Source organism: Propithecus coquereli, unplaced genomic scaffold (genome assembly GCF_000956105.1).
Source record: "Propithecus coquereli isolate 6110/MARCELLA unplaced genomic scaffold, Pcoq_1.0 Scaffold43, whole genome shotgun sequence".
NCBI classification, from domain to species: Eukaryota; Metazoa; Chordata; class Mammalia; order Primates; family Indriidae; genus Propithecus; species Propithecus coquereli.
The window spans coordinates 9,971,512-9,992,150 of record NW_012150063.1 but is presented as its reverse complement, the minus strand read 5'-3'; the positions used below and the strand labels follow the sequence as shown (position 1 = coordinate 9,992,150).

Sequence of the window (20,639 nt, the reverse complement as noted above, 5' to 3'; positions counted from 1 at the left end):
TAATAGTATACACTCATTTGGGTGGTTATGAGGAATAATTAAGTTAACTCATCCACGTAAAGAACTTAAGTAGCAACTTGTACATAGTAAGCACATAAAGTTACTTGTCATTATCTCTTTGCGCCTCAGCATTGAACACTACAGTTTATACGTGGTAGGTGTTCATTGACGGTTCGAGTAAGTGTAATATTCAGAAGGCGGGAAAGTGATTTCCTCCTCTCTTACTAGAAAATAAAAGTAGTATTAGGTTGCAGTAAGGCATTGTGGGCATGAAGACATTTACTCCCTGGTGGGGGGTGGGGAGTAGGATGTTCCAGATTGTCTTAATAACCATGTGCCCGTGATTTGTTACTCATACCTAACAAACCCAGTCTGTCAGAAGTTTCACTAATATTTACTGGCTCCCAAAGTAATTTTGAAAGGACGGTGATTTGTTTCCAGGAAGCAGGACATTTCAAACTCCAACATGTGCAGTGGTATATTAAGGAGACGCTGCCCTTTCTTTGTGGGTTTGCTCTGTGTTCTAACTGGTGTTCGCTTTTAGAGTGGGAGATGGGCAGATAGATGCTCTTTAATTGAATAGCTCACTGACTTGTGTCAGTCCTTGAGTGCCTCACCTGGGACTGTGTGACTAGCAGGTGTTCAGTAAATGTGTCTTAAATCAATGAGTAATCGATGGGACATTTCACATTACATCACGTTGGCTGGAAGGTGCTTGTGAGGAAGTTTTGCTCATGACTTCCCTCTTAGGCAGGTACTACCTAACATGTTTCTCTCTAGCTGTCAGGATATTAAATTGGAGGGCGGCTCTCAGAGTTACTGCTCATCTGTAAGAGGAACAAATGGTCCAGATAAGATGGTGGGGGAAGGGTGCCACCACTCACCTTTGGTGAGGTTTCTGGCCCATACTCAGGATGAAGATCACAGCTCTAACACAAGGAGGTAAGTCATTTTTTCTAAGTTAAGAAAGTTAGTTTAAAAGTTTATGCTGATAATATTTCATGTGGCAAAGACTAAAGGGTATATGTTCTTGTGTTCTTTTCCTAGGGACTGTGATCCTGAGGACAAGAGTTTTTGATCCAGGACCTGAATATTGCAATTTGGAGAAGATGGTTTTTAAAAAGTGACCGTATCCACCGGGATGACAAGAACATGAACCTGAAGCCCTGTTATCAGCGTTTTGTGAGTGTTTCTCTTTTCATTCTAAAAATACCTATTGATTCAAAACACGATGCACATAATAGGATTACAACCATACTAAGAATCCTTTTTTTTATGGAGAAATTTAGAGCTCTAAACAAACATACACACATACCCATTCAAACAAAAAACAGGTTGCTATGTTTTTTTTAAAAAAACATTTCTGTTGTTCATTGTCATTTTAATAACTTTACTTTTCTTTTTTTCTTTTTAGGTCTCAGTGTATTCCAGAATTGTGTTTTTTTTTTTTTACCCACTAAATCATCCCCTGGTATGCAACTTTAAAAAAAAAATAAATTTATTTCAATGCAAGCAAGCGTAGTATGGTTCTTGCGTGACAAGATTATTTTCACAGGTGGTTTGAAGGATCCATCATTTTATAATGAGAATAGAAGAGTATACAATTGCTTTCCCTCTTTTTTACATTTCTCTCACCCAAATTGAAGTGGTCCATTCAAAATCTGATCTTCAAAGGAGGAAGAACTGTCACGGGGCACACTTTACGGCCCATCTGATTGCTTCTGCTGTAGTTCCACACTCTGCTCGTGTACAGAAATCAGGCACTTTTATTTCAGCCCTGACAACAATACAGTCTGCCGACAATATGGGAAGAACAGTACACGGTGGTAGTGTGCAGACTTTTCTGAACAGAACACTGAACCATTTTCTTATGAAGGGTAGTATGTGCTTGGGGGGCGGGGGAGAGTCCAAATTCTAGTTAACTCCAGATGGTTCACCACAGAAAGCATATCCTCTTACTAGTGTTTGGGTCTTAGTAAATAAAAGGAGATTTCCATGTTGAATCCTTGCTTAACAGGAAGGAGGTGATAATTGGTCAGGGATTCTATTTTTTTTTTTTTTTTAAATAAAAGTCATTGCTTAGAATGAGATGCATCTCTATAACGATATCTTTTTGTAGGATCATATTAATCATCTACAGAATTAGTCTTTGCTCTCAAACTTCACTCATAGGATTTATTAAAAGCAATGGTTGGGTTTAAAAAAAGTGAAAAGATAGACATTTAGTTGAAGTACAGTTGCTGGATTTTGACCACTCAGATGTTTTCTCCGTGGACTATCTTACAGAGCTAGCACCTGGCTGACAAATGCTTTTTATGACTTTGTCTGACATGTGGATGGCATCCTTAGTGGCTTCTCTTCACTTACTCCCTCTCCCCAATCTCCCCAGCACCAGCTCCTGTTTCCTTCCCTTCCAAAGCCTGTGCCCATCAGTCAATGACTCTTCTCAGAATGCCAGTCCAACAGCGTGGTCCTTCTCCACCATCATCCTCCATGAGAGAGCTTGACTATCTTAGGAGGGACTTGAAGATCCTTAGACCAGACTGAAGTCTGCATATTCACCTATTTATTCTGCATCATTTGGGCTCAAACTCCTCATTGCTCAACAGCTTCCCCTTTTTAGGTTCCAGTGGAGTGGAACTCTGAGGGATTCATCGCTGGGTACCATGTCGTGGGGCTCCCAGCTGCTCCCCTTGGGGCCAGGTGAGGCCAGAGTTGTCAAGTCCCATCATGCTGCAGCCTGTAGCTCCAGAGGGTAACCTTGATGGTTGCACATTCTAGACCCTAATTTCATAAGCCTCGGGGGCCTGCAAGCAGAGGGAGTTGGAAGCCCCTGAGAGGCCAGGGCTTGTGGATTTGAGCCCAGATCCTACAGAGTTAAAACCTGAAGGAGAAAGAGATCAAAAGAAAGACACCAAGAAAGTCCAGGAGACACTAAGTCTGAGAGGAAAAGAAATCCAATATTGTAAGAGGAGAATTTTGCTTTGGGAGGTTAAGGACGTTTGGCTGCCTTCTGAGTGAAAGTAGCATTCTATTTGTTAGCCAAAAAGACATCAGACTTTGAAAATGATTGAGGTCAGAGGACTGTTGCTACACCAGGAGTCAGAGAATTACGGCGTTGGAAGCTTCCTCAGAAAAGCGTCTGTAGGCTAGCCTCCTCGTCTGAGAGATTAAGGGAGCCAGGCCCATAGTAGTTTATCGAATTCCCATCATTTTTAAAATTTCTACCATATCTGCAGTTACGGCCTTTTCTTCCTTCCTAACCCAGAGAGAGGAGCTTCTTGCCCACTCTGGAGGAACTCTTGGGCCCGTTGCCCTCCCTGCTCCATGACTTTGTCGCAGAATACAGAGCACAGTGGCTGAAGCAGCCTCTGCTGGACTTTCCCCTCCCTGCCCGCCTCCTTGGCCCTGCCCCGCCCCCCATGCAGGAATCCAGAGCCCTCGCCTTGGTGGTGTGAAGCCACTGGAATGTGGCACTCTGACCCCTGGCAGCTGAGTGTCCTGGATGGACCTGGTCTGGGAAAGAGGAAGGACTCAGGAGAAGGGGGGAAGGAGTGCCCCATGGCCTTGAGGTGGGATGGAGGGGAAGGAATGCTGGGCAGCGTGACCCCTCCAGTAGCCACTCAGCTCCCACACAGTGGAGGCTGGGCTGGCAGCCAGGGAACAGGCAGGTTTCCTCCAACCGTGGCTGGGGGCCTCTGGCAGAGCTGGCTTCAGGAAGGTGAGCTCCCAGAGCAGTTGGGGTGAGGAGGAAAAGATCTGGTGGGAAGCAGGAGGAGCAGACCAGAATGCAGAGGAAATCGTAATAGGACAGGAGAAAGGTGTTGGATGAGGAGAAGGAATGTCCAGTGACTGTATGGGTTAGACATATTTTTTACCTTAAAAACCAAATATATTAGAAGGTAGGAAAGACCCTGCTAAAGAAACTTGTACTTCATTTTTATTCTAGAGTAAAGCAGACCCCATTTGGAGACCCTGTTTCTCTTTAACATGCTCGGCCTTGACAAAAAAGTCATTGGGGTTAGTGAAGGGGATGGGTGTACATTCAGGTGCGGGGCTGATTGTTACTTACCTGCCTCTTGCTGGTTTTTGTCTTTGATGGATGCCCCCCCTTGACCATGCTTGGGTCAGTTACCTCCCTCGAAGACCAGCCTCAGGGTGGTGATGTTCCCACCAGCTCTTTGCTCCCCTGCAGGATAAGGGATCCTTATATCCTCAACTTCCTCCTGGTTAAAGCCTTTTGCATAACCAGAATGCAGAGCCAGAGCTTGGAACCGCCTCCTGCAAACCCTTGCAGAATCACTAGCAGGTCATGCTGTTTCCAAACTGCACGTGATGGCAAGCCAGCTTTCGTTGGGGATAGTTAATTTTAAATTCCATGCCCTTGGGAAAGGAATAGAAACTATAGTCAGTCTGTTTCTGAAACACCTGTTTAAGAGGAGAGAAAGCCTAACTGCCGCCACACCTGAAGGGATTGGGCTTCCTTTGCAACTGGAATCTCTCTGTGTTGAGTAAATTAACTCTTCCTGTGCCCTGGGTTGCCTCGAACGATAATTAGTGCTCCATGGTCATACCACATTCTGTCCGAAGCAAGGGTGCCAATCTCCTTTCCTCTCTTCTCACAGGACATTGTATGAAACCCTGAGAATAGTGGCCCTGGTGCTAACTAGAAATGTCTTGGTTTTTGCACTAATTCATTGGGCCCAGAAACCCAGGTATGCAGCACCCCTTCCTCCACCTGATTGATACTGAGGCTTCCAGGTGAGGCCCACTGGGATGTTGCAGGCAGCACGGCAGCTGAGCAGGCCAGGGTCTCCCCCACTCAAGGTGTGCATCTCTGGTCTGCCCTGAGAACCTACCAGTCTTCCATAAATTTGAATGTTCACAACTGTATTATTAAAGGATACTTCAAGTGCTTATAAATATATAAATTTCAAGCTACATATTCTAATCCATTGAAAGCTGGTGATTATTATTATTAAATAGGTTATGGACTTGATCAGCGCATCTTTTGTGAATTTTCTGCATTTGGTTTTTCTTTTTATGTCCTAGAACTATTAGTTCTTGAAATGCGTATTGAACCTAATAAAATAGACAGTAATTAGATGTGAATCGACAAATTGTGAGTTTTCTTGTTTGGACAGTTTTCCTATGATTTATTTTACACTGTAAAAACAAATTTTAAGCCAGGTGTGAGAGCTAACACCTGTAATCCATGTGCTTTGGGAGGCCAAGGCAGAAGGATTGCTTGAGGCCAGGAGTTCGAGCACAGCCTGGGCAACGTGATGAGACTCTGTCTCTACAAAAAAAAAAATTTTTTTTAATTAACTGGGTGTGGTGGTGTATGTGCCTATAGCTAGCTACTTGGGAGGCTGAGGTGGGAGGATCACTTGAGCCCAGGAGTTTGAGGCTACAGAGAGCTATGATCATGTCACTGTACTTCCAGCCTGGGTAAAAGAGGGAGACCACCTCTCTTAAAAAAAAAAAAAAAAAATAGAATAACATTGTAGAATCATGATCTTGAGAAATCCACCTACTTAACTACATATGGGAATACGTATTGCTGTAGCATGTGGGAAAAAAAGGACAGAGTGATTCATACATGTTTTATTTACATTTCCTTTTGGAAACAAATTTGTAATTCTCTATGTGTATGTTTATGCATGCATATGTTTTAATGTATGTTTTAATGCATATGTTTGAAATGTAGAAATATATAAATTTTTTCTTTAACTTTGACACTATATTTTAATATCTGAAAATTACCTGTTTCCTAGTCCCTGGAAGGTCTAAATTACTATAATGTTTATTTTTTTTGCATCTCAGCCATTTCAAAAAGATATTAAATAAGAATGCCTAAGAAATGAAGAAATTAAACAAACTTGAAACGAAATTAAACAAATACATACAGAATATTTTTAAAGCTGCTGCTTTTTTCCCATGTGGTATTAATATTACATCTTAGAGTGGTTGCCTACTCAGGTTTACCGTTTGTTCACTCCATTCAGCAAGTGAGTATTAGGGCTCCCTGTGTACCACCTACTCAGCTCAGCATGGAGTGGGTATGGAAACATAGGAGACAGTTTCTGCTCCTAAGAAGCTCAGTAGCACTTTAGGATAAGTGAAGTGTCAAGTGTTGTAGGTGGGTGGGAGAATATGGAAATCAAACTTCTTTGAAGAAAAGACATTTAAGCAGGGCACAGCTTTCTAGGTGGACAGGAGAAAGAGCATTTCTACGTAGAGGAAATGGAATCAGCAAAGGTCAATTGAAGTGCAAATGCTCAGAGTACTCAGGGAATTGATTGATCCAGTAAATCTGTATGGAGGACCTAGTGCCCCCCTCCCCACCGCACTCTACCAACCTGGAGCTTTTTGGTAAAGAGAGACAAAATGAAATTAGTAAGGAAAACATACAGCTTCTGGAGGAGATAAGTGCTGTGGAGAAAAATAAAGCTGAGAAATGGTTCAGGGACTGCAGAGGTGGTGTCTGGTTCACAGTTCTAAATAGAATGGTCAAAGTGTCTCGGGGAAGTTGAGTTCAACCGAAGACCTGAAGGAGTGCAGGAGTGAACCCTGCCCAAACCTGGGGGAGGGCGTTCCAGGCAGGGCACACAAGTGCCAAAGCCCCAAGGCTTCAGTGGCCTGGGAAAGGGAGAAGTGCTGGCTGCACAGTGAGAAGCAACTGGAACATCAGTCAGGGCCAGGTAGTGGCCTCATTTATTAGTGTGAGGGGTCAGATTTGACCCTGCAGACCAGAGAGATTTCTAGCTATGTTTTGTGTTGTCATCTGTTAGAGGTTAAGATAATGTGAAAGGAAATTCTAATTTTGTGAGAAATGTTGTGCAAATGTGTTTTTCAAACATGTTCTTAATATTTTTTTAATCTGTGTTCTTGTTATATTTATTTGTATGCTCTATTTTGCATGACTCTTAGGGATTAAACCATTGGTGTGTAAATCATAGACCTTCTTAGATACTAATATTCATTTTTTGATTCACCCGAAGGCAAGAACCCTGCTTTTTATTGTCCCCTACTCTACATTTGCTTCTTTCTGGAGAGTTTTAGGATGAATTTCAGGGACTGATGCCTTCAAAGTCAATGTATCAGGCCCTGTGCTGATGAGGTTATTTAATAGGCCACAGTTGATTCTCTGGTTCTCATTTCTAATTTATAACAGTGTTGCCCACATAACACCTGTAGCAGCCAATGTGGATCTTAATGATGTTTTAAGAAAAAAGATCTGGACTTACATATCAAACTTTCACTTAAAACAATACTGGGTAACAGTGGGAAATTGAATACTGACTGTGCACATGGAACAGTGTTCATTGAAAATTGCAGGCAAATTGCGCTTTGTTGCCCAGACCAGATTCTTGGGTATGTAGGAATAAATAAGATTAAGCGTAGAGATAAACTTGCTTCACCAAAAAAAAATCAACGGTTTGGGTTTTTAGACAAGATATTTAGGGAAGACATTTCTTTCTAGAGCAGTACTAGAATTAATAGTAAGGATCAGTTAGAAATATAATCATTGGAATTATATCACTCTTTAACTTATCACCTTCCACTTGGTTTACTTCAAAGAATTCAGATAAGTTGCTAAGGTAAAGTTTATAACAGTGCTCAAGTTGATTTGTGAAAACAATCCTTGCAAAACATTCGCTAACTGATTTCACAAAGTTATTACCCTGAAAAGATTCCGTAATGCTACTTACAGATCATTACACCTTTTAAAAATCATTATTTGCTCCTCAGGAGTATTGCTATATATAAAGGCATTGTTTGCCTTCACAAAGAAACTCTTGTTTCCTGGATGATGGAATAGTTGAGATCATGTTTATACTGTTGGGTTTTCTGTTTTTCTGATGGTTCCAAAGGTGCTCCTGCCACTCTGTTTGTCTTGGCTTCAAGGTATCATAGAGAGGCCTCTGCCTTTCCCTGTGGTTAAGTGACCGTCAGCAGTAAGTCTCTAGGCCATGCTCGGTAGAGATGCATTTCTCCAGAGTGAGATATGAAAATTGGGAGTATTCCTGCCCTTCGTTTCTCTGATGCTTAGGTCTTCTGGATTCACTGGAACTGTTGCCCAGCCTTTGACCACCCGACTTCCCTGTTTCTTCACTTCCTCACATCTCCTGCCTGATGGTCGTCTCTATGGAATTTAGACCTCGGTTGATCAGTTTCCCTCCTCACTGAAATGGGTTACTCCATGGCAAGTGCTTTTTCCAGTCTCTGGCACATAGAAAGTGCTCAGTAAGCATTAGCTATTGTGAGAAGATTCGTCTTGGGGTGATAATGTGCTTTATTATCTGTGCTAACTGTTCAGCTAGTATAATGAAAAATTTATGTTTTTCAAAAGTACTTATTTTCAGAACACCACGTTTATTTAGTTCTTATTTGAAGTTCTGGTTGCATTTCCTTTCACTGTAGTGGTTGGCACTTTTGAATGGGTGCAATTCCTGTACCTGGTCTTCGGGTTTGCTCTTGGTTATTTCACTAAACATACTTTAGGTTAGAACATATATTAATATTTATAAAATGGTACTGTGCATTATTCATGTCCACAAATAACTTTCTGGCAAGAAGCATTAACTTGTGTCATATTATCTAATTATTGTCATGATATACAGAAGTGGTAGAAAGGAAGATAAAAGAGTTTATTATTTAGGTTATTATTTATTTATCTAACATGGTTAGACATACTATATTCATTCACTCGTTTGACATGTCATAAATATTGATATGTGGAAATACTGGTTAATACAATATTGAGGTTAAAAGAAAACTTGAGTGAGTATTAATATTTCACGAGTAGGAAGACAGAGATCCAAAGATGTTTCTCAGTTATTTCTAAATAATTGACTTTCTTCCCCTACCACCAAACTCACATTACAGAAAAAGTTTGGCACTTAAAGATCCACATTGCATTGTTTAAATTCAAGTCTTCATGTTGTCTTCTTCCCTGTCCTTATTTATTTCTTCAGCAGATATTTATTTTGCTAAGTTACTATTTGCTAAGCCCTGTAATAGCTCAGTGATGAAGAGTAAAACTAGATCCTTGGCTTCCAAAATGCGCTTTCTGGTGGAGGAGATCAGATGAGCAATTTCATTACTGCCACAAGTGGAATAATTTTAACAGATATACAGTTGATGTCCTATAGAGAAAATAATACTTAATTCAGTCCCTATAAAGTAGATGAAACCTGGAGAAAGCATTAAAGACTGAAGAGGAGTTTTCAAAGCAGATGAAGGGAAGAAGCTTTCTAGGCAGAGAGAACAGCTTGTGCAAAGCCATGGAGTCATGAAACAACACGGGTCATATATGAACGTGTAGTCCATAAGTATTGCTAGAAGAAGGGGCAGCGTGGAGGAGATGAGGTTGAAGAAGTAGGTTGGAACTGAATCTAAACAGGCTTTGTGTTCCATGCCAAGGACTCAAATGACTACATGTTGGACTTTATCTTGTAGACTGTTGATTTGCAACTCCATATCCTTAAGAAGTTTGATGGGGATACTTAATAACACCCTCGCTGGATGTTATTTACATCAAAGCACCTCCGTAGATGGATAAAACACGGTGAACCAGGTCTGTAAGGGATAGCTAATGACCTGGCTTAATCCACAGGTGGCTTTTAGAGTATCTCGATGAAGAGATGAAATTGGAAATAATTAGATGCTTCTGCAAGATAATTTTTTCCTTAACCAAGATTTATCAATTTTTAAGCAGCAGTGCATTTGATAACCAAAAACTGATATTCTTTGGAGCCAGTTAAAACATAGCATTCCATGTTTTAATGGACATTCGAGTTCAGAGACGGCCGCACTGCTTAATAATGGCATGTGCCTGAATTAGAAGGCCGGTCCAGCACTGCGTGGACGTGAGCCGGGGGAGAAGACCTGAGATTTCCCTTTAAAACCATTAGGACCTACTCTCAAAGCAGAGGAAATGTGAGGGAGTTGAGTTCTGTGCCACAGAATGCAATCCAACTAATTGCAGCTAGGAAAAAAATTTAAACGGGCATTCAAATACCTGTCTTGATTATTTTAAATAATTTCAGAAATGTAACAGAAATGTACATTTCAAGTCTAACTTTGACTAATTTCCTTTTAAAACCACTGATTCAAAAGAGAAACTGAAAAAATATGTTTACATACAAAGGGCGTGGGTGGGTTAACGTGCTGTTTGTGACTTAAGCCATTTATGAGACGTCTTAATAATCTTTTTGAAGAACCAGTTTTTTATTTTGTTACCACCTTTGTTGCTTTTACTTTCTCCATATGTTCATTATTTCCATTCTTCTAGTTTCTTTGGACTTGCTCTGTTGCTCTTTTTCCAATTTATTCAACTGAATGCTTCAATTGAGCTAAGGCTCATTTGTTTTTTGTTTTTACCTTTCTTACATCCTGTGAAATTTCCCTTTAAACTGCCTTAACTGTGTCCCATCAGTGTGGACATGCGGCACTTCCATTCTTCATTTGCAAGTATTTGGTAAATTTTCCTATAAGCCCCTCCCATTTAAAAAAAAACTTACAGAAATTTCTAAATATATACAGAAGTATAGACAATTGTATAATGGCAGAGACTTGAAAAGTTGTCAGTCCTGTTTTATAAAATCAGGAGATTTACTGAGACCTCAGCTAGTGAAGCCTCTAAGAACGGAGGTGCTAGAAAGGTTCTGGAAAGTGATGTTTATTATATTAAGAGCACCACTGGCTCGCCTTACTATGCACAGTGACTCTGTTTTCAAATCCTCAAACCGGTCTGATAATGGGAAACTATTTTAAATTTAAATTATGACCACCATAGGCATGTGATTCTCTGGCACTGTTTCCAGTAAATTGTTAGCATTGTACAATTTCAACAGAGATGCCAGAATCAAAGAAACATGAGGGTAAGGTCTAAAGGGACCTCATGAATTATCCATTTCCACCTCCTTTTACTAAGTAGAAAATTGGAGCCTGGAGAGCCAAATGCCTTGTTCAGGATCCTCCTGTGAGCCAGAGACAGAGAGCTGAGGTTGTGGTCTCCTGGGCCAGGGCCCTCTCATTATACCACCCCACTGCTAGGCTGTCTGCTTTTCCCATATGAGGTTTAAGGTAGTCCCTAGTTTAGGCGGAATTGTGAAATAGGAGAGTTGTGCTCTATAGCCCCGATCTCTCCTGCCCTCATCTCTTCTTGTTTCATGAAATCCTTGCTTCTAGAAACACTGCTTATCTTCTCTTAAATACCTCCCCGTTCCCCACTAGCTTCTTGCTATCAGAAAGGAAATTATCCTTCCCCTACTTAACCCTGTCCTTTGTTTTTCAGAAGTCCTGGGAACATTTTATTCACATGCTTGGTATGATTTTGATTAGAATGGTGGAACGTTGTACTGTAAACTCCTCTTTCCTAACATTGTAAGTCCTTAGCACCTGGCTCAGTTTTTGGTGCATAATAAATCCCAATATCTGTTTGAGGAATGAATGATCAAATGGAAGGATGAATGAATGAATGAATTTACATTCTATAGTTCATCTCTGGTCCTCCTCTGTTGTATTGCGGAGGTGTCTGATGAAAAGTACAGCGATAAAACATATGCTCATCATTAATACATGTTTTACTGTAAGTTGATTTAGAAAATTGGTTCAGTACTGCTGGTTTTTCAGTGAATTCCTCACTTGGACATAATACAAATCAATATTCTTGTTACATATTTAGAAATTTGGATTAGTTTGAGAATTAGTCTTCAACAAATAGTTGTGTGCGTACTTTAGTATTTCCATCGTTTTAGAGACTCAGGCTTTGTCCACTCTGGTATATAGTTACGTACGCCAAACATAATTTCACTTTGTGGAAATGCCTGTAAAACAAATTTTTGTAATGTGAATCATTTCTACTGATAACCATAAATTTGCCCTTTCTGCTTTGCACTGATTACAGTGCAGGGAGGAGAGGGAGAGGGGAGCACCAGCTTTGGGAACATTGGCCTTAAGCTCGAAGCAGAGAATGAAAGCTGACTGTATTAGATTCTTCCTTGAGCAGAACCGAATACCTGATAGCAGCCAGCCAGGAGCTGGGGGAGTTAGGAGCAGCAATTTTACATTACACTGGAGTTTCTAGGCTGGCATGAAAAGAGATGCCAGCATTAGCTATTTGCATCTTCCTGTAGCAACAGGGATGTGTGAACAGCTGGAGAATTAGTTTGATATATATTCCCAGAAGCTTCTTCTCTGCCAGCAGAATTCCATTACTGTGAGCCTCTGAGTGTGTACCATGAATTTGTTTCTTGCTTTTTAATATCTGCTATAGCGTATTTCTGGTAAGTGGATTGCCACATAATGGGGTGCAACTATCTGTTGGTTTGGAGTAAACTCCATTAACCTAAGCAGATACAAGGTAGGGAAGGTAAAGCTCTGAGGATACAAATGCCTTCCACCTTCAGGAAAGCAGAGGTTTCAGATTAACACACAGTACTTTGTCCAGTAAGTGTTGCATACCTGAAACGTCTTACTCTGTGTTAGTGGAATTTCAGACATTAGCAAGCAGATGGAAAGATGTGTTGAAGGCCGAAGAGGCTGAATCCAGGACCACTCAGGCTTGTGTTTCCACAGCTGGTTCCTGTAGCTCCTGAGCACAGAGGGGTGTATTCCCTGGAGCTGCTGCTTCACACATCTGGAGTTGCGTGGGTCTCCGCACAGCTCGTAAGAAGCATCTTCGTCAGTCACATCCTTTTCCTCAGTGCCCCCTTTCCCACCCTCAGGTTGGAAACTTCTTTGTAACTATACCTTGCATTGAAAATCTCTTATATCAAATGTCGAAGAAAGGAATTTTCGGCATCACCAAGAATATTGGAAGATACTTTGTGGAGCAGAAAGACTAAGTCCAGGGCAAGACTGAATGTGGCTATTGGAAGTACAGGTGATTTCTGCTTTGGCAACACATTTGGTCTTGAAAAACAAACTACTCATATTCTGCAAAATCATTCACTACACTAAAAATAAGAGAGCTGTTGGGAAAAATAGGGTTGGGGGAGGTCACTCAAAGTCTATGGAACTGTGCCCATGACGATAAATGTAAACAATAAGAACCCAAATAAAAATACTGACCCAGGTAAGCCACCCCTGGCATTTGCACCTGCGGCAGCCCATCCTCTGCAGCCTTGCATACTCCGAATATTGATCTGCTTCCTTTCAGGGAACGGGGCCGTGAAGACATTCACTTCTAATGGAGACTAGCATCATTAGAATCAAACATAGGATCCAGGAGTAGTTTCTTCATCATGTTGTGTTTTTTTTAACTACAGGGGGAAAAATCTCTAACTTTTTCATTTGTACTTGCAACCTCCCCAGATAGTTTAGTGTAATGAAAATGTTAGCTACTAGAGCAGTCATTTTTTTTGCACTAAAGGAAGGAATTTGAGTAAGATTACCAGCCTTTTCTTTAGGTATTTCATATACTGCTAAGACTTTTAATTGTGAGAAGACTTGCTCCTGATTTTTTCATAGCATTAATGTGTTAGGAAAAATCACATAGGAACCAAGAGAACTTCTGTATTATACTGACACCCTTTTCCTACTTACCAGTTTCATATGAGCTAAATCACATTAAAGAAATGTGCATTTTTTTATGGTTCAGTGGTGTTAGAAGAGGGACCCAGTGTTCTTTGTTATTTCCTGGACCTGGATCCTGTGCTGCCTTGGCCCAGGTGTACCAGCAGGACACACCCTTTGGAACAGCAGTTCTCAAAAAAAAAAGTGTGGGCTGCAGACCCCTGGGCCCTTTTCAGGTAGTATATGAGGATAAAACTATTTCCATAATAATATTAAAATTTTATTTGCTTTTTTTTTCTGTTTAGACTTTGCACCAATGGTGCAAAAACAATGGTATGTAAAACTACTGACACCTTAGTATGAATAGAAGCTTTGGCACCAAACTGTGCTAATAAGTCATTGTATTCATTGCCATGCCCTTACAGTCAAGTAAATAATAAAAAATTGAATAAACAAAATAATAAAATCAATCAGCTTCCCTTAAGAATGCCCTTGATTGAAGCTGTGCAAGTTATTAATTTTATTATATTTCAGACCTTGATTGCACATCTTATTCTGCGGGATGAGATGGGAAATACACATTAAGCAATTCTGCTGCATACGAAAATACAGTGGTTGTCTTGAGGAAAAGCATTATAGCATTATATTTTGAGAAGTCTTCTAAACATCCAAGTGTAGATGTTGGGTTAGCAGTTGGATACACCTGACTCTTCACTGTAATATCCAATATCGGACATAATTGAATATGTATGAATTTGAATTCATTCTTGAAATCATTAGATTTCTCCCATTTATAGTTAGAGAAAATAAGTTATATCCTGATTTGATATCTTTCAGACGTTACGAACTTAAAAATACATTTGCAGAGGTACCTCATTTGCCCTGACCTTTCAGACTAGGAAACTGTATCTTGTCACATTTAGAGTACCAGGAATAAAAACCCTACTTGCTATAAATAGTTAAAGGCCAGTACCCATGTTTTTAACTTTTTTTTCCCTGACCAGTCCAAGGGAAAGCCAGGAACTATTAATAGGTCAGAGAACCAGAATCTTGATCCTTGGGCTGCATATATGGATTTACTTAGGAAAAGAGAGATTTGAAAACATAATTTGCCAAGTGCTGTCAGCAGCACTGTTGGGCTCAGATTTGCTCAGATTCGATTTCTATAATCAGACCTCATTAAATTTTTGCTTTCAATCCTTGTTGATTTTCTGTTAAGTTATTTTAAACTGTAATGTTCTGTAATAGAAAACCATAAAAGCATTCGTCTCAGAAGCATGTTGTACTTGATCCTATGAAAATGCTGGTTGCTAGGGAAACTAATTTGCCAAGAAGAAAAACAGAGTATTGATTAGGAGGGGACAGAGAACCAAAAGGGTTTACTCTGAAAAAAGAAAAGAAAAGCACATAAGACATTGTTGGCTCTAGAGTCAGAGAGGCTTCCTGACTGGACACAGTGGCTGTGGTGTTTCCTGAGGGGATGGTCAACCTTACCTGTGCATCTTTAGGTGCAGTCAGGAGCCAGGGAGATCAGCAAGAGCCTTTTAGCTCTGATTCCACATTGTGGAGGAAATAGTCTTCCTGTGAGGAGGCAGAGAAAAGCATCTGGCAGTGAAAACAAAATTGGCTCTGCGATGGGCTTCTTGGAGGGAAGGTTGATACCAGCCAGGTGATAAGAGGTTGAAGTCTTAGGGCAGAAGTGGCAAAGAGACTAATGATAGATGATGCTTAGTGAGAAATGTACCAATATGTCCAAGCATTTCTTTGAAATGTGTGCGTCATACAATACTTTAATGATAGTTTTTAAAATAAGATTTGTATTGTTTCAACATGTTCTTTGTATTATCTTGAAATAGTTTTCCTTGATGTTTTATATATATATACACACACTAGACATATGTTTTTTAATAAGGCACTTTTTTTTTTAAAAAAAAAAAAAAAAAAACCCAAGATAATTGTATTGACCATACCAGTGACATCAAATATATATATATTTTTTTTCTTGTTCAGATTCAATTTCTGTAATCAAACCTCATTAAATTTTTGCTTTCAATACTTGTTGGTTTTCTGTTAAATTATTTTAAAATATAATGTTCTGTAAGAGAAATATACATATGGTTATTGAACACTGTATTACAAAGTGTTGGGGTTAAGAGAATTCCCAGGTTGAGTAAGACCCAGCTCCTGCCTGCGAGAACCCCTTGTCTATTAGGGAGGCCTGATTTACATAAAACCACTATAGTGAGGGACAACAGGTCTGTGCAATGTTTGTGGGAACATGAAGGCTGGAACAGGTCATTTTCCTGAGGCAGCTGGAGACTTCTCAAAAGAGGTAACATTTGAGCTAGGTCTTGAAGGACAAATAGGAGTTACAGAGGAAAAAGAGAAAGAGGTGTTCTAGGCAGATCATACTCCATGAGCAAAGCGTGGAAGCAGTTATTGCAGGTTTGCAGTGAGAACCTTGGTGTGGGTAGAGCATTAGGATGTGAGAGGGGTTGGTGAAAGATGAGTCTACAAAAGTAGGTGCAAGCCCTGTCATGAAGAACCTTCTATTTGACAATAGTACTGGACAATAGATTTGGACTTTTTCTTCTTGGCAAGAGCCAGCCACTGAGCAGGTTTGGTTTTTGAGGAAGATGATTTTGGTGACAGGGTAGGGAATGAAGCTGGAGGGACAAGAGAATAGTGGCAGGGAGCCAGCTTAGAGGACAGTTTGGTAGTTTAGGAGGGTGACGTCTCAAGGGGGTTCCAGTTATAATGGAGGCTAGGGGTGTTTATTGTGGAAAATTCTGTGGTAGAATCAACTCAATTTGGTTATACAGTAGCTGTACATTATTTACAGAAGCAGTAATAAGTATTTCTACTCAAAAATACAAAGAAAAGAGAAATATGGGTACTTTTTCAGTGGTTCAAATGTTACTCAAATTTCGTATGTTTTTAAATTCCTAAGGTTGAACAATCTTTGAGTTACAAATTTGCATATATAGTCACAAAAATTGCTTCATGGCAAATTTCACTGAACTGTAGTACTACTAGCATGTTAGCAATTAAACATAGAGATAAGAAATCATTTAGGTGCACGTTATATTTTATAACTGAAGACAAATATTACCTATTTTCTCTGTGTTGAGTTATTTCAATGTGTTATTCTTTCCTGGTTTTCCTTTCAGACTACCTGAGCAATTTCACTGTTGCCTTGAATATACGAATGTACCTTTGTGTGTATGTATGTTATATACATGTTATTTCTGAGGACCAATAGTAAAACAAATTTTAAGGCACAAATTGCATTTCTGTTTAAGCTTCAAATTCAAAAGATAATCATTTTTATTAAGAGCTGAGCCTTTGATCAAATAAGTAAGCCTGATCTCCTGAAATGCAAACACAGGAGGTTTTCTGTTCTCCTTTTTCAAAGAATCGCCCTGAAGCTCTTTATATTGGTAACTGATATTCTTCTAAAGACTCCTTGACGCGAAAATTATTTATTTCCGTGAGGGAGACCAGACTTTTGCTAATTTATGCACTAATGATGATACCAAAAGTAAAAGTCATTTAAAAATCAGAGCTGTATGTTTACACTGTCTTCTATGAAAACACATTCTTAGGATGGCATTTATACCTACCTTAGTTTGAGTAACAGGTTTAAGGTTTCTTAAATTCAAGCACTTTGAAAAATTCTCTTCAGATATGGTTATCAGAAACATGTTTACTATTTAAGAGTCATTACCTAGTTCAGGTAGATAAATTATCTGTTAAAGATAATGTTAAGAGGGAGGAAAACCCATATAATGACCCCAGGTTTCCTAGAAGAGGTTTTTCAGCTATGAGGAATATTGTTAAGAATTGAGCCTGCCAGTAGTTCTGTTGTATTTGTTGATTTTTTTTGGAGCTGAGTCCCATGAAAGCTGGTCTTAAAATCTGCTTTATTTAGTATAGTTTACTCTGTTTCATGACCAATGCCTGATTTGATCTGAGCTTCAGGATTCAGTTACCTCAGCCTCTCACTAAGCTGTAGCCCTTAGTTTTGTTGTCATTTCTGGCTTTGGCTAGGCAGTGGTAGACAAAAGCAATCTGTCCTGAAATGCATTGGAAAGGGTCTCCTCCATTGTGTCTCATTCTTGCCTCTTCCAGTGGTGTCTGATTTTCGATGCGTATTAGCTGCCTTGATGTATTAAGTTAAAGAGCTGTTTTAAACCTGAAGTTCGCCTCTACTGATAGAGTAAAAAATTAGCTTCCTGGGGACTAATTTTATAGGTTGACAAATGTGACTGTAATTTTACCGAACACAGAAAAATCCACAATAGATGCTGGCATGGATGTGGAGAGATAGGAACATTTATACACTGTTGGTGGAGCTGCAAACTAGTGCAACCTCTAGGGAAAATAGTACAGAGATTGCTCAAAGAACTAAAAGTAGATCTACCATTTGACCTAGCAATCCCACTACTCGGTATTTACCCAAAGGAAAAAAAGTCATTTTATCGAAAAGAAACCTGCACTAGAATGTTTATTGCAGCACAATTCACAATCACAAAGATTTGGAATCAACCCAAGTGCCCATCAATTCAGGAGTGGATTAATAAAATGTGGTGTATGTATACCATGCAGTACTACTCAGTCATAAAAAAAACTAATACCTTTTGCAACAATCCGGGTGGAACTGGAGACCATTCTCCTAAGTGAAATATTTAAAGAATGGAAAAACAAACACCACATGCACTGTTAAATTGGTACTAACTGATCAGCCTCATGTGCACAGATGGAAGTAAAACTCGACAGAAATCAAGCAAGTGGGGGGCAGAGGAGGGGATGGGTGAAATCATACCTAACAGGTACAATGTGCACTTTCTGGGTAATGGGCACACTTTGGCTCAATCAGTACAAAAGCAATCCATGTAAGGAAAACATTTGTACCCCCATAATCTGAAATTTAAAAAAATCCAGGGATCTTTGTTTAATTTAAAAATTTTAAAGGCATCATCTCAACTGTTGTTGTAATAACACCGTAAGTAGTGGTTTTGATCGCAAACCTTCATATATATAGCTGTTTAATGTCTACATGTATGGCTATATTTCTGTCTTCTCAGTTATTAGGAAGAGGTTGGGTTTCATTCATTTGTAAAATTTCAGGCAAACCTCCTTTTGCAAATTAAGATATCAAAATTGGATGTTAATCTTAACATCCCCATGCCTTTTTGCTCTCAAACAGGCCTTTGAAGGAAGCTGCAAGTAAACGTTATCTGGTTGTCAATTGTTTTACAGATGAGAACTGGGATGACGACCAACTGCTTGGTTTTGAACCATGCAATGAAAACCTTATTTCTGGCTGCAATATAATCAATGGGAAATGTGAATGTGACACCATTCGAACCTGCAGCAATCCCTTTGAGTTTCCAAGGAAGGATATGTGCCTTTCAGCTTTAAAGAGGATTGAAGGTAAGCATTAATTTTGTTAACTATCCAGTCATAAGCCTTAGCATCGTGTAACTCTGAACAACAGTATTTGAGCTTGAAAAGGGAAAGAGAGGCTTATAGGTATTGGTAGCTTTTATAATCCCAACTAAAAATGCACAAAGTTTACCAGGTGCTGATGTATTGTTGTGCATGTTTTCTGGAAGCCATGGGATGGTAATGCTGTGGTCATGTGAGTAGGGTACTTTGTGCCGGCCTGCCTGGGTCACCTCTGCATCGTGGACGATTTCATGAGTGGTGTGCTTGAAAAAAGCATCTGTTGTCACCAGGTCCATTCTGCTTGATTTACCATAGGATGGTGCTCCATGAGAAGAGTCTGTTAATTAGAAATTTGGCTCATCTGACAAAAAGGAGTATCTCTTTAGAAGAGGCAGGAGAATTGTGCAGTGATGACTGAAGGTTTAGGCTGGTTTTGCCGGGGGGCAAGAATCACATAGCATGTGAATGGATCATTAGGCACTTCACCTCTGGAGAGAAGTCAAGAGTTACATTAAAAGTAACAAGAAAATTATACTAATATTACCCATAATTTTTATGCATTCATGCATACAACCTAGAAAAAAGATCGAGAACTTGAAAATATGATTCATAACTGTAGTAATCCCAAGTGGAGTAGCCAAAGCTTGGTGCCACGGCTCACAACCAAAATTAACGTGGAGTAAGGCCTGGCTTGGGCCTTAGCCCTGCCCCTTACCAGCACTGAACTATCTCTTAGCCCCAGTTTCCTCTTGGGGGGAAAAATAAATAATGGGGAAGGGGATAGTTTTAAATATGCCTTTTATCTCTAAGATGATATCATCATAAGATGGAAAGGTTAGTAATATAGTTTGGAATACCAAGGATTCCCAAGGTTTGGAAATCAAGCTTATAAGGGCAGTAGAGCAGGATTAAAGTTTTTGAAATGCATTGTGTTTCCAAGTTACATTAAATGGTAATGAAGAAGAAATTTGCAATAGCCTGTAAAATAACATTTCTCTTTGTATTTACCGATGCTGCTGAGTCAAATTAAAAGAGAATAGAGTAGAAAACAATAGAAATAAAAATTTAGAGCTGCAGATGATCTTAGATAACATTTACTCCTGTCCTTGAATTTGAACACTGGGAAACTGCACTTCCACACAATTGATGAGTAACAGGCCTAGGAATACCCGTGCCAAGTATTCTTCCAGTCACATCGTGACTCTGGACAATACAGTCAGTTACCTAACTTATTTCTATTGTCTGGTTGTCCTTCGCTCCCCAGCCCCATTGCCCGCCACCGAAGAGTATTTTGCCAATTGTTTACATAAACAAACACTTAGGGATATAGATGATGTGGTCACATGTCTATTTAAATACTTAATTTGCTAATTTAGTTACTCATACATATTTAAAATCACATTATATATTAATAAAATAATACAGCAATTTAGAATCGTTACCTTTTGCCATTCTTACTATTCAGCGTTTTATTCAGACATTTCAAATGCCTCACCAGCTGTTGTTGTCTCCACCCAGGGCCCTTCCAGGTCGTTTAACACCCTGCCCCTGAGCACACCCTGTTCATGGCCATCTAAGTTCCTTGAGGTGCAGCAGATTTTGAATGATGCTATCCACAAGAAGTTTGTCCCCAAACCCAGTATCTATTCACATAAAATTAG

At 39.7% G+C, this 20,639-nt stretch overlaps 1 protein-coding gene across 2 annotated transcripts in view; it reads left to right on the top strand.

Annotated features, from left to right (window-relative positions):
* CRIM1 (cysteine rich transmembrane BMP regulator 1 (chordin-like)) overlaps positions 1-20,639 on the top strand; it is a 192,969-nt gene that overhangs the window by 20,476 nt on the left and 151,854 nt on the right. For both annotated transcript variants that reach the window (XM_012653840.1, XM_012653841.1), the window contains exon 2: positions 18,790-18,963. In XM_012653840.1, the coding sequence (XP_012509294.1) occupies positions 18,790-18,963 (174 nt within the window). The remainder of the gene's footprint in view (positions 1-18,789; positions 18,964-20,639) is intronic.